Source organism: Nylanderia fulva, unplaced genomic scaffold (genome assembly GCF_048542155.1).
Source record: "Nylanderia fulva isolate GAGA-0341 unplaced genomic scaffold, ASM4854215v1 Scaffold21, whole genome shotgun sequence".
NCBI classification, from domain to species: Eukaryota; Metazoa; Arthropoda; class Insecta; order Hymenoptera; family Formicidae; genus Nylanderia; species Nylanderia fulva.
The window spans coordinates 2,004,645-2,018,435 of record NW_028190275.1 but is presented as its reverse complement, the minus strand read 5'-3'; the positions used below and the strand labels follow the sequence as shown (position 1 = coordinate 2,018,435).

Sequence of the window (13,791 nt, the reverse complement as noted above, 5' to 3'; positions counted from 1 at the left end):
CATCTCGTTATAATACGCATATATATAAATATTCAATACAGAGTCAGATCCAATCAAGATACACGCGTGTAAGAATTTTGTATCGTGATTCCGAGCTAAAAAAAACCAGCTCGCGAACTTTTATTACCTTTCGCCTACCTACTTAACAGTAATCGGAATGAAATCTTTCGAAATTTTAAATGTAGAAGGCCAAGAGGACGCTGATTACTGTGGATAGCGAAGAAGAAGAGTGTTCTATCTCATAGATTCGATTCCCACATTTTGGCGTGAGCGTTACGCTTGGTGGCGCGCTTTTCTTTTTCGAAATATGTATCGTAATTCTTCATCTAATACAATACGCGACCGTACGCGGAACAAAAACAATGATGTCACAATGGCGGGAACCCTTCGAATCGTAACATCTGCCTTTGGAGGGTACCGAATCGTGCCATGTGGCGATACAATTGTTGCGTCCTGCCGATGCACACCTTTTACCGAATAGTTGGAATAAAAAAAAAAAAAAAAAAACACGTCAACTTAAATAAAGTTAAATTCCCAGCGTAGCTAGAAATCCTTTAATAAAAATACGAATTGCGAGTCTCACAAATATTTAACAAATTCTTAATTAACTTTGGAAGAGTTTGTACATTAGACCATAATATCTCTCGTGAAACTAGTTTCAATTTTGTTATTTATTAGAAACGCAATTTTAAATAAGGAGAGAAAGATTGCTTTTGTGTATGTGTATTGGTATATGCGCGCGCGCATGCGATAGAGATCTTATAATAAAAAGCACAAAAGCACGAGAGAGTATAATCGTGAAAGTTTAATTTTATTCCTACGTCTGCTTTTTCATGGTCGTAAAAACCAAATATAATTTAGTAAATATGAAAACAGTTTTACGTAACGAATTGTGCGTCGTATGTCGAAATCGAATTCAACTAAATTTTTTTCAAAATAAATATAGCCCGCAGAAATAACAGAAATGTATTTCTTCATTACGCTGTTAAACCACGCGACATCCATCCGGAAACCTTTTGCATTGATGATTCCAATGGCCGCGAAAGTCTCAAAACCAGCAGAAATATAATTTAAAAACATCATAAACAGATACCTAATAATATATAAATATTGGGTCTGTGCATAAGTTCGTAGCGAAATTCCGTGAGATGTCGTTCGCAATTGGAAGACTTCTTTGCAGAAAAATCTCAAGACTTCTACAAACGAGGGATAATGAAGCTTGTGGATAGATGGCAGAAAGTCATCGAACAGAATGGGACATATACAGTTGATTAAGATCGCTTTTTAAGATAATTTTGCGTTTGAAATTTATTCGATTTTCGCTACGGACCCAATATATTGCACTCTTTGTGATATAGATTAAAATAATATTGCTAATGCTATCTTGACTTTTAGGAAAACAAATCGTTGTGCGCGCGTAATTGTAATACATAATCCTGCAGGAAAAGGATTAATCTCGACGTTGTTTCGTGATTCATTAGAGGGGGATCTCTAGCAGTCGAAAGTTTCGCGCGGCGAAGAAAAGAAAAATGAAACGCAGTCGCGCACGCGTTTACTTGTAACGCACCGCGGTTTGTGTGATGTAACTCTTAGATAACTCATAACTCTAGAGCTCATAATTCTTAGCGTGTACGGCGGGAAGCCGATTATCCGAAACGAACGTATAGGTACAGGAATTGAGGCGCGGGGAGAGACGCGATTTGTTCCAACCGAGCGCTTTTGCGGATAATCGATCGATGAGATGTTGTGCATCGACTGAAAAAAAGAAAAAAAAATGTTTGCGGCTGTGTTTTTCTCGACTATGCTATAGAAACCGGGGTGTATAAGTATACGGACGAGTTTAAGCTTCGTTAAAGCTTATGAATGCTTCCAAAGGCTTGAAACACACCGTGAGAAGACGCGATGTTAATACACGTTTGTACACGCCTGCATCTTGGACAAAACAGCCGGGATTCCTACTCGGGAAACCGGAAGAGAGACGCGTATCGATGACTACGCGAAAGCGGCACGAGTTATTAAGAAAATAAAACAAAATTTAATTATCTTTTCAAGTCAACGAAGAAACATTTGAAAAGGAGAGAAACATTTCTCGACACTCGATAAGAAGATTGAGAAAACTGTCGTTCGATAATGATTGATTACACTGATTGTGAGAGAAAAAATTGTTAACTAGACTAAATCGTTCTACTAATTCATATTTTGTTAATTCAATATATCAAAGTATTTAAATTAAATACAGCAAATTAAATTTAATTATCTTTTCAAGTCAATAAAGAGACATTTGAAAAGGACAAAAATATTTTTCGACACTCAATAAAAATATTGAGAAAACTGTCGTTCGATAATGATTGATTACACTGATTGTGAGAGAAAAAATTGTTAACTTGACTAAATTGTTCAACTAATTAATATTTTGTTAATTGAATATATTAAGTATTTAAATTAAATACAAAACAAATTAAATCTAGCATTACGTATTTTGATTTAAATATTGATATATGTTCAATTAACAAAATAATAATTAGTTTAACGATTTAGTCAAGTTAACAACTTTATTTTCTTAGTGTGCAAATTTATGAGAATCGCAGAATTTAAATTCATCTCTGATAATTTTATTAGATTTTACTATAAACATTATTACACACTGAACAAAATGACCAAATTAATACATATTTAGTTCAATACTGCCAAATAAATCATTTGTTTTAAACAAATAAATATTATTAGTTTTAAATAAATGATTCATGTGGCAGTATTGAAATATATACTTATTCGAATTAAATACATTTTTTTTCAGTGCACAATTTAATATGCTTTATATTAGAAAACAAAATTATGGTTCAGAGTGATACTAATTGTGAGTTACTATTATCTTCCAATACTGATTGTAAGTTTTACAAAATTTGAATATTTTGCGTTTTTTGTAAAAATTTTTAATTAAAATTTCTACTAATTTTAACGACTCGTTCTAACGTTACTTTAATAAGTCTATTTAACGTTTTTCTTTTCCATATATTTTTTTCTTTGTGAAAAGCGCGACTTTTCTTTTCCTTTAAACTAGTATATTAACTTTTCTATCTCTTAGACTCAAAATAAAAAAGATTTATTAAACTTCTGAGATGATTTATGAGATGGTTTTGATTATAATTCGCGTCTCTTAATAATTTAATTCATAAAATGAGAAATTTATAAATTGGTGTTGTATATTTTTACAACACTTTAATCAATAAAATACTTTTCATCTTTGCAGGTATAAAATATTCATATTTACATACACATATTCATTATAAACACATCAGAAATATTGAAAATATTTCTAAAATATCTTATCGCAAAATGCTCTTGTAATATATAACGATTATCAAACACTGGACTAATCAATATTATACAATAAACACATATACAATACACAGTATATCCAAATAAGTGCGAAAAATTAAATTTTTATTTTTAAATTTTAGGCAAGTTAAAAAAATGAAACTTGGATATTTTCCACTAAGAAAAAGAATACTTATTTTTTTTATCTCGCGCTGTTCTTTTTTTGAGGATACTTATTAATTAATATTTTTTAAACAAATTACCTAATTTTTATTTCTCTCTTTAGAAAAATGTAACTCCTTGGGAAGAAATATAAAAGTACATGTTTATATAAGAAACCCTCCTTAATTTTCGGCAAAGAATCATCTAAAATTTTTCGCACTTATTCAGATACACCCTGTATATAATCAAGCGTTGAACAGAAAAAGAGGACGGTCAAAATTGAAAAAAAGCACCGAGAGAATACGGCTAAAAAGAGAATAGATTTATGATGCCGCGAAAATAGTTTATCTCGGATGCGCGCGAGAAACCGTGTCAGACGACAACTGGCAGGCCGAGTAAAAACATGAAGCGAGTCGACCGACGACACGTTTGCTTTTGGCGTCTCTGCCGCCCCGCCGCTCGTTCAAGATGCGTCCAAACTGAATAAAAAAAATGGCCACGCGCGTCTTAAATAAAAAAAAAAAAAATAAAGATCCATACATCGTCTAATAAATTCACTCTTGTTTAATCGTAATAACGTCGATAGGACGCGAATATGGCGTAGCGATGTACAAATGTCAACTACGTCGATCCGTAACCGTCATATATATATACAATATCGTTCATAACGTTCGTTATATATATAATCGTATATATACGATGCGTAGTAACAAGTCTGGACGCACCTTTATGCTACGCCGCGCTTTGCGCGCGCGAGATGCACCGTCGGTAGGAGAAACGCCTACGTGTAAACACTCTTCTCCGTCTCTCCCATCTTCTCTCTCTCTCTCTCTTTCTCTCTCCTTCGCTTTCTGTTATTCTATCTTGCCCTCCCGCCAACTCCTCGGTCGTTTGCTCACGATCTATTTCGCTGACAATCACGAACGCGTATATGATCGTCGAGAAAAATAATCCGACAAAGAGAGAGAGAGAGAGAGAGAGAGAGAGAGAGAGAGAGAGAGAGAGAGAGAGAGAGAGAGAGAGAGAGAGAGAGAGGCGTCGATTCTCCTCGACACGACTCGCTCGCTCGCTCTTGACAGCTCTCGAGAGAATCGGCTAGCGGGGAAAACGACTCCGCGTACCCGATATACCACGCCATGTACGGCGACGCGATGACTGAGAGTGCGGTTGATTCCCCTGGACAAATTGTCACGTCGTCTTCCTCGGAGGAAAAAAATGTCCGATCGCGAGCGATGGAAAATACGCGGGAGACGTGCACGCGCGCATAGCCTTGACGTCAACGTCGTCGTTGACGCGGCGGCGGATCGAGCGACCGAGCGCGTGCGAGCGAGAGAGAGAAAGAGAGAGAGCGAGCGAGAGCGAGCGGCGGCGACGGCCGCGACGTATTCACGGCCTCCCAGGGATCCACGGGCTCGTCCGTTGATCGCGATCGTCCCGATATCGCGGATAAACGGTCGACAAGACGCGATATAAATATACACGGCGAGACGGACGCGTCCGTCCGGGCAGCCATTTGCTGTCGTGTGCTGACGGTAGGACGGAAATAAAAGGTATACGTACGAGAAACGCAGCACGGTAGCGACCCGCGGCCAACGGACACGCTCGTTTAGGGTGGGTCCGGCGATACGGACGTACCCGCGGAACTTGGGCGCGACGTCCCCTAGATCTGTCAACGCGACCCGCGAAAAATATTTGGATTTTTCTTACCTGGAAACGGGATCCGCTACGGCTAAAAGGATTCTTCAGCTTCGAATATCGCGACCCCACGCCACTCGTGCGGCATACGGCCAGTGTACGGGGAAAATCTCCCCGTTACCATTGGCTTATTTCAGATAAGCCGCAAAAAGTAAGCCAATCAGCGCCGACCTTTTATGTTTTGGTGCGTTTCTTTTTGCCCCCCACCAAATAAAATGTCGGCTGGTCGAAAGGGCGGGAAAGTGCGTGCGCGCAAAGCGAATCGTTCCAGGAGGAATGCGAGCGTCCTCGTCGCCGTCGTCGTCGCCTCCCGGTGAACGGATCCAAACGACAATCGATTCCGCGCGTCCTCGCGCCCTCCGTTCCGCGATGCATCCTCACGATCGTCTACGCGACATCGTTTAGGTTAGGCGTCGTTTCTATCGAAGATGGCGCCACTCGACGCTGAGACGGATCGCGTCGCGCGACTCCGCGCAGGATCGCCAACGTGAAAAAAAACCAACGGCGCGCCGAGAAAACTCTTGCCGTCGTCTGCTCCCCCGCCATTTTTTGTCCAACAAATTACACGCGACTAATCATTTTTGTGCGAGCGTTTTTCGAGACGAAACCAAGAGAAGACGAGGAGAGAGTACACGTGGTTTTTGTTTAACAAAAATATATCGCGCGAGGGAATCTTTTTTTCCCGCCATTTTTATTTTTACAATTTATTTAAATATTTTTTTGTATATGTAAATGTTCAGCAAATTTATCTCGTCTTGAATAGAATTATTAATGGCGAATAGAATTACGAGAATTGCTCCGAAATGGATTAAGAACACAATCATGCATAGTGATATATTTTCGGTTTAAAGAATCGGCCATCCTGTTCCTAGACTATCTCTCTCCCTCTTTTTGACAGACGCGCGCGCGCGCGCGTATGTGACATGTCAAACTGATTTCGCATCTTTTATTGATTTTTTAAATATTTTTACGTGATTTTTAGAATCGTTCGAATCTGGAGGGGAGGCAGGCTAAACAACATATTATACTCTTTATGACTTTGGATTTTCCTCGAGCGCGCTCGACGCGCATGCGCGAAGAAAAAAACGCCGTCCCATTTGACACTTTCGGAATCATTGCGTCCTTGTTTGCGCAACGTCGAATAAAGGACGAACGACGTTCACGAGCGTCCCGAAACGTCTAGTGGAATGACGTCAAGTCTAGCAATGTGGCGAGGTACCCCTCCTTCCTCGTCCCGCGAGCAAAACATGTTACGGGTCGTGGGGACGCGCAGTCGAAAACGATGTCGTCGTGCGTTCGGTCAAGTAAACAATAAAGATCGAACGAGACAGAAACTAGACTCTCTCGTGCATCAAATAATTTCACGCGAGTGCGTGCACGCCTTACGCGTGCATTATATTATTACGTGCGTTTTTGCAGAAACGGAGTAGCTCGAGCGTGAATTACATCTCGGCGCATATGTGTCGCGATTAAAATCGTCATACGTGCAAAGTTGCGGTGTCTGCTTTTGCCGGTCGAAGCTTTCCGCTGCATTTTTTTTTTGCTCGATCGGGTTAAGTCGACGGTAGGGAAACGTTTGACGGGTTGTGTCGCGACCGGCGTGGGTGCTCGCGCGAAATCGCGTCCCTGCAGGGGACGGACGGAGGAAGAAGAAGAACAAGTCCGTCATCTGTAGAGAAGGCGGAAGAAGGGGAACGCGAACTCGGTTTGGCGAGCTAGGGGCCTCGGATTGATCGCGCGCGCGGAAGAGAATTATGAGCGAGCGACGTCGCTTGGCCTGTCATCGTCATCATCATCGTCGTCGTCGTCGTCCCGCGGCCGCCGCCGATTGTTCCGCGAGCGAGGAGGACTTTTGACACGAGCGCACCGTGCGCGCGAAGAATCATCATCGTCGTCGTCGTCGACGTCGACGCGGACGACACTTGGACCGCCGATAGAGCCCAGGCACCGAGACGAGAATCGTCATCCTCGCGAGCGAGGAGGCAGGATGAACGGCTTCAGCACCGGCGAGGAGGACTCCCGGGGTGCGGCGGATCAGATCTGCTGCCTCGTGGACGAGGGCGAGCGATGCTCCCGCCCGGCCGGCAATGCATCCTACAGCAAACGCATTCAAAAGACCGTCACTCAACGACGGCTCAAGCTTAATCTCGATAATATGGTACGTACAAAATTACGAGTATATCATGTTTATTTCCGAATTATTGAAAATATATTTGCGATCATTTCAGCAATGTGTGAACAAAGTGATGTAATTTTATGTATGTACATTTCGAATAAACGCCGGATATACAATGACAAATCGAATTTTTACAATCTTGCATAATATACTTTCCAAATCAAATCAAAAGAAACACGTTGCTAAACTTATTATCAGATGTTTACTTTATAAGAGTATTTTTTTATAAATTTGAAGCTATCTGAATTTGATATTTTATACATAAATAACTAATTATTTAAATAGTTGAAATTGTAATAATTTAGATATTGAATCTCTGTATATAATTATTGTTATAAATAATGTACTCTTTTTCTTTTTTTTTTACAGGCACGACATATATACATCTGTGATTATCACAAGCAAGTGATCCAATGTGCGAGGACTAAGCAGCAACAGCAACGTAGGCGCAAGGATTCCGAAGAAGACTCCGGTGAAACTGACAACGATCTCCCAGAAGTTGATCTCTTCCAATTGCAAGTCGGTACTTTGAGACGGTACAAAAGGCACTATAAGGTTCCCACACGTCCCGGTCTTAACAAAGCTCAGTTAGCAGATGTAAGTATACAATCTTTTGCCAATTTTATTTTCTCTGTCATCATTTTCCTATAATGTATATGAAATAATGATAAAATATAATCATAAGATATATCTAAAACATTGCGCTTTTTGAGTTATGTCATTGTTGCAGCAAGTGATACAAATTAAATTATTCATAAGAAATCTATCAAAATCAACATATGTACATATTATATTTTAGAGATGTTTGAAGTCTTATTTTGTGTGTGCATGCACTCTAAATATTTTCCAAATATTTATTTTTGATGTTATACAATATTTTTATGACAATAAATTTATGAATTGAATAAATTTTTGTTACAGACCCTCATGAAACATTTTAAGACCATCCCTGTAGTGGAGAAGGAAGCTCTAAGTTTTTTCATATATACTGTTAAGACTAATGCAAATAAATTAGATCAAAAGAATGGTTTAAGTAGTAGTGATACAACGTAGCGTGATCAGAAAATCTCCCATGTCGCTATTGTAATATTACAAATTAGTTATATGATAAGTATATCAATTTTTACTTGTTAATACATATATGTATTTTATAAGAAACTATGTATATAAAGTGTATATATATATGTATATATATTGTCAGTATATATATGTATGTATATATATATATATATATATGCATGCATTCTCCAATACATCAAAATCATTTACTATTTTATTTTACCTTTCTTTTATCGCACGTATCGCATAAATGTATGTAGATTTTACAACACGATATAAAAATGTGCATGTGGGTCGCTAGCGATTCCGTTTTAGAAATTGCAAGCGACAATATATTTTGGAAAAAATTTCACGAGAAGAGGTGCGTGCAATCATTACAAAATAAACGAGACTTCTAAGAAACCACAATGTGTTGTTTTTATATATATATCTTTACCTTTATTGAAAAAAGAACAAAATACATAGAATATACGTTCCGTTGTTTCGGGATCTTGATATAAGTATCCCCGAAATATAGGTCTAAAGTCTAAAGTATATGAATATATGTGTACAAGATCAGGAGACAAGTTGTCAAGTGCACTGTACAATGCTCGCTTTTGCTCTCATAAGTTTTTACTCTTATAAGAAGCCGCAATATGCTTTTTGTGTCTTCTTTATACTTGTTCATTAGTAATGAACTTCATCATTATCATTATCGATTCGCTTTTATTACTTATATCTTTTGATCATTTTTATCCCTCTATAGGAATAAAAATAAGTAATTTATAAGAAATACATAAATTTTATGTATTAAAAATATTTACAGTGGGTATAGAGAAAATATTCCAAATGTATATTCTTCTTAAAATAAAATTATATACAAAAGAAGAACATTAGCACGATGCCTCAAATCTATAACTTTAAAAATTTTATATTATAAGTAAACAAAAAATGATAGTTTAATGTTTATATATAACAATAATAATACAACACAAAAAATAAAAATTGCCTTGTCAAAGTGTTTTTTGACTAATACTATTAAGCAACAGACAATTAAATTTTAATATTTCATTAGATTATAGCCTATAGTCTTTTGATAATGATTTGATACATTTTTCTATACTGTTTTTAAATATTTTTAAATATTCCTTAGACAATAGTTTTTTATCAAAAACTTTTTAATTTATTAATAAGTTGTAATGTAAAAAATTATTAAGAATTATGTTTTCATATTTCTTTAAATAAAATGAATAAAGATTGATCCACTTTCTTAAAAAATTTTCTAGTAAAGATATTTAGGCCAGTACACACATACACATACAAGCGCTGATATTTATGCAATAAAGTGGATGAAATATAGTTTCGATTTTTAGTCAGTTCTTTCTCAATCAAAATTTGATTACAATTTAGTAAAATATCAGTACTTAACAGCTTATATTTGTGCCTAAATATTCTTACTTGTTAGATCTATTCTTTACATTCATTTTTTTAATGTTGTGTTTAATTTTTGTTCTGTCTTAATAAACATTGTTTGTATTCAAAAACTATTATTATACTAATTCAACTAATCTAATGCATGCTTTTTTTACCCACTGTACATATCTTGAAATTATATAATTTAAATCAATGCTACATTGCAAAGCAAAATTATCCACCTCTTATAGCAAATTTTGTATACATTGTAGATTTGTCATGTAATAGAATTGGGTTACTTTTCTTTATCATATTCCAGCTCTTTCATATCTTAACGAAGTAATCTACTGCAACTTTATAATGCAATATAGGTGCATAGTGCAACATATACGCTTTTATTACGTTCTAATATTATCAGTATTATTATTATTATTGTTATTATTGTTTAATATTAATGTATCATAATAGTATAGCGCAGTTATTGTTACTTGAATTATTCTATTACTAAAACTTATACAGCAAAACTTGGATTATCCGAATACCGATTGACCGAATGTTTGATTACTCGAATAGTCAACAGGTTATATAAGTGTTCAGATAATCGAGGTTTGTACTTGCATTATATATCATCGGTATATTTATATATATTAGCACACGTTAGTCATGTATATGATATAGCGTCTGCCCGTGTGATGGAGAAATTTATTATAAAATGGAATTTGTTCTTCTCTGAATCTGGATGTTTTTTTTTCTTTTATCATCACAAGTATTATAATCGAATTTTTGCAAGTCAGTTGCTCTCTTTTGCGGACAATATCAACAGTGTACATAATATATACAACAATAGTAATACTATGTTAGTAATAATATCGTCCTGTACTCTTGCTGCGCTCCAGTGTTCCAATGAGAATCAGGTCATCGTTTTTATCTGTCTCGCATGCATCCAACTTATACAGTTCCAACTTCTTCTGGATCGTAATTTTTCACTCTCTTGTTGTACGCAATTATTTCCTATGTGAAAATGTTTCGTTAAATTTGCGGATGTTTCGTATAGACAATTGTAATTATCATATAGTGATAGAATCCTATCGAATATACTATAATTTTGAATATCTCAAACAAATTTTTTACAAATAACATACTCTTTCATATCTGGCTCTGTCCTCTTCTGCAATTGCCATGTATTTAGATTTTGTTTGCAGATCCGTGCTCATCCACAATTTTCCTAATTCCTTCGCAATGTCACCTACTCCCATCTCGGGATGCAATTCCCTCATCTTGCCACGTAGCTCTTGGCAAAAGTAAAAAAATGCAGATCTACAACATATTAAGACATTAGACATTAAGTATCTTAATTACATTGTACAAGCAGTACCATTTGATAATCTGTATTAATCAAAATATCCTAATTTATGTTTTTAAAAAATGCATCTAATAATTATTAAAACATGCATATAAAACTTAGGTATGTCTTAAATAAAATTCTGCCATTGAATGTTTCAATGTCGATTTAACATACAAAGCTCGTTTTGGAGCATCTTTGTCTCTATATCTCTTTGTTCCTCTACGTGTTGGTCTCTCTGGTTCCTCATGACCAGTATAATGTCTATCATAGTAATACATTTTCTTAGTGTTGCAATGCGCATTACCATCTTCCAGATGTACAATCTGCAAAATATATCGTTATTAATTTTAACTCTTCTATACAAGGCTTCATACATGTTTTAGTATTTTGATTGCAAAAGACATTTTTTATTTATATCAGCTAGACATGACTGTGTAAATTAACTAAAGTAATTCATCTTTCTCTCGAACTTACTGACTTTTTAAATATATATCTTTTCACATATTTAACTTATTATTACTAGCTATTGTTCTGATTGTTGTACCTCATTCTTCACTGGCACTGCATTGATGATAAAATTTTTACCCTGAGTATTGGACCACTTAGTTTGATTAGTGGAGACATTGGACACATTATTGGGTTTCATCACACCTTCCCCACCACATTCTACAAAAGAACAAAAAAAAATACAACTTATATATATATTTACATAATAATTTTGAGAATTTTTATATACATATAATGGTTATTACTATATACCTGGTGCCATATTAGTTTGGCCAACAATCATAGTGTCTCTCATTCCAGAATTTAAAGAGTTATCGCCAGTTTTCGTAAGATATACATTCTTTCTATCTGATGATTCCATGATTGCAATCTTTTTTGCTCTTGATCAAACTAATTCAAGCTTATATATCACTGTATCCAAAAAGCTATAGTCTTCTGCCAATTATAACAATATTCAATTATTCTTTATATATATATATATATATATCAAGTAAAAAAGATTATGTATGTGTGTGTATGGGAGGAGGGGGGGGTTGTACTAAAAATGACAACTCATCTTAAACTTGTCCAAAATTACCAATTTAATTATTTAATTGGTTCAACATAAATAATGAACATGTTTAAAATGTCAAAATATTTACATTATTTAATTAGACATGAAATAATAACAACAGAGGTAGAACAGTAGTAATAATAGTAGAGAAAAATTTTTTTAAATAGAAACTTAAGTATCTCTCTCTTTACTAATATATATTTCATTATAAAATGTTTTATATAATATACTATTTTATTATTATTCTTAAATAAGGAAATATTAACATAAATTTTTTTCAAACATTAGTTATGCAAAATTATACTCAAAAATTATTTATAAAAAAATGAATAAAATAAATTTGTTGAGTTGTTTTTTCCAGAGTTGTATATTTTCTTATGATTCTCTCAAAAAACTTTCAAGAATGCACTCGTTTCATTTTAACAAGAGAGTCGGAAGAAAAAAAATACAAGTACAACCAAGAATAAGGCGAAACTATATCATCAATTTACGCGACGTCCTTCCTTCTTTTTACTGACGAAGAACATGTACAGAGAATTTCTACAAAAATCACAAGTACTAGCCGCGTCGAGTATTGGCGAATCGTTCGTTCGGTCAATCGCTTACCAGACGTCACAGGACGCGACACTCGACTCGAAACGAAGCGGGCGGCAGCGGCGTAAAAACTGACGCGACGAAACTCGATGAACAGACAACTGTCAAACTCGTCGCGCGGATAACGTCATAAATAATAACCGGCACCCTGATTAAATCGATGCCTAAAAAACATATAAGCAATTATCGAGACGATGTAACTTATCAGTATCAGGAATCAAGAAGTAGCGATCGCGACCAATCGTCCGCTGTCGCGGAAAAAACGAGACGCGAGTCGATTCCGATCGGATGGTTTACCTGATCTGACACTTCTGACAGTCGTCTGGCGACGCCTCGCCGACTGTCAACGCGACGATATAACACAGAATGAAAAAAAAGGACCAGAACCCGATTTCGATGTAACAGTATGCGGTGTGTGACGTGTATATGTATATGTGTATATATATATATATATATATATATATATATATATATATATATATATATATATATATATATATATATATATATATATATATATATATATATATATTGTTGCAAGTGTGTATGCGTCTGTGCACACGCACAGCCGCACGGACGTTTATCTTCACCTAGGAATCTGCTCATTCGCACGGGTATCGCATCTTCACGATTGCCGCGATGATCATTCGTGAACGAGGATTCCTTAGGGTAATATCCGCCCTTTAAACGCGCCTTCGTACGTATATAAACGCAGCGCCCGATAATCGCGAGACAATTGACGCTTATGTATCGCGAACTCTGCTTCGCCGAGATAGCAGCGTTCGACTGTGTTTACGTCGTGAACATAGTCGGCCGACTCGGTGATATTTTCTCAAAGTCACAGAGCTATCCGGCAATGGAGCGCGCTGATTGGCTATCGGAGGATATGTAATTTCTGGAAACTCAACTATCTTTCATACTCGAAATATATAGCTTTATTTAGATCGGAAAATAAATAAATGACTAAATAAATGAATAAAATTAAAAATA

The 13,791-nt window shown here is 35.9% G+C and overlaps 2 protein-coding genes across 3 annotated transcripts; one reads left to right on the top strand and one right to left on the bottom strand.

Annotated features, from left to right (window-relative positions):
• The first annotated feature begins 6,377 nt into the window (after positions 1-6,377).
• Sap30 (SIN3-associated polypeptide 30) lies at positions 6,378-8,812 on the top strand. The gene is made up of 3 exons (XM_029322118.2): positions 6,378-7,333; positions 7,721-7,948; positions 8,273-8,812. Exons 1-3 carry the CDS (start codon positions 7,163-7,165, stop codon positions 8,402-8,404), a joined length of 531 nt encoding a protein of 176 aa, XP_029177951.1. The 5' UTR covers positions 6,378-7,162; the 3' UTR covers positions 8,405-8,812.
• Positions 8,813-8,822: 10 nt separating this feature from the next.
• Positions 8,823-13,607, bottom strand: LOC114945815 (uncharacterized). Of its 2 annotated transcripts, none has more exons than XM_029322119.2 (6): positions 13,392-13,607; positions 11,907-12,089; positions 11,692-11,813; positions 11,322-11,470; positions 10,945-11,119; positions 8,823-10,813 (listed from the first exon to the last, which is right to left on the bottom strand). In XM_029322119.2, the coding sequence occupies exons 2-6, from the start codon at positions 12,013-12,015 to the stop codon at positions 10,751-10,753; spliced, it is 618 nt and encodes a 205-aa protein (XP_029177952.1). In that variant the 5' UTR covers positions 12,016-12,089; positions 13,392-13,607; the 3' UTR covers positions 8,823-10,750. The 2 variants fall into 2 exon arrangements, with proteins under 2 accessions (XP_029177952.1, XP_029177954.1); XM_029322121.2 differs by lacking the exon at positions 13,392-13,607 and adding an exon at positions 13,099-13,196.
• Between the last annotated feature and the right edge of the window lie 184 nt (positions 13,608-13,791).

Excerpts from the sequence above, each read along its gene's own strand:
- Sap30 (XM_029322118.2), top strand. The coding sequence starts at position 7,163 with ATGAACGGCTTCAGCACCGGCGAGGAGGACTCCCGGGGTGCGGCGGAT. Across the intron at positions 7,334-7,720 it reads AGCTTAATCTCGATAATATG|GCACGACATATATACATCTG; the intron begins GTACGTACAAAA and ends TTTTTTTTACAG. Across the intron at positions 7,949-8,272 it reads ACAAAGCTCAGTTAGCAGAT|ACCCTCATGAAACATTTTAA; the intron begins GTAAGTATACAA and ends TTTTTGTTACAG.
- LOC114945815 (XM_029322119.2), bottom strand. The coding sequence starts at position 12,015 with ATGGAATCATCAGATAGAAAGAATGTATATCTTACGAAAACTGGCGAT. Across the intron at positions 11,814-11,906 it reads CCAAACTAATATGGCACCAG|AATGTGGTGGGGAAGGTGTG; the intron begins GTATATAGTAAT and ends GTTCTTTTGTAG. Across the intron at positions 11,471-11,691 it reads CAGTGCCAGTGAAGAATGAG|ATTGTACATCTGGAAGATGG; the intron begins GTACAACAATCA and ends TATATTTTGCAG.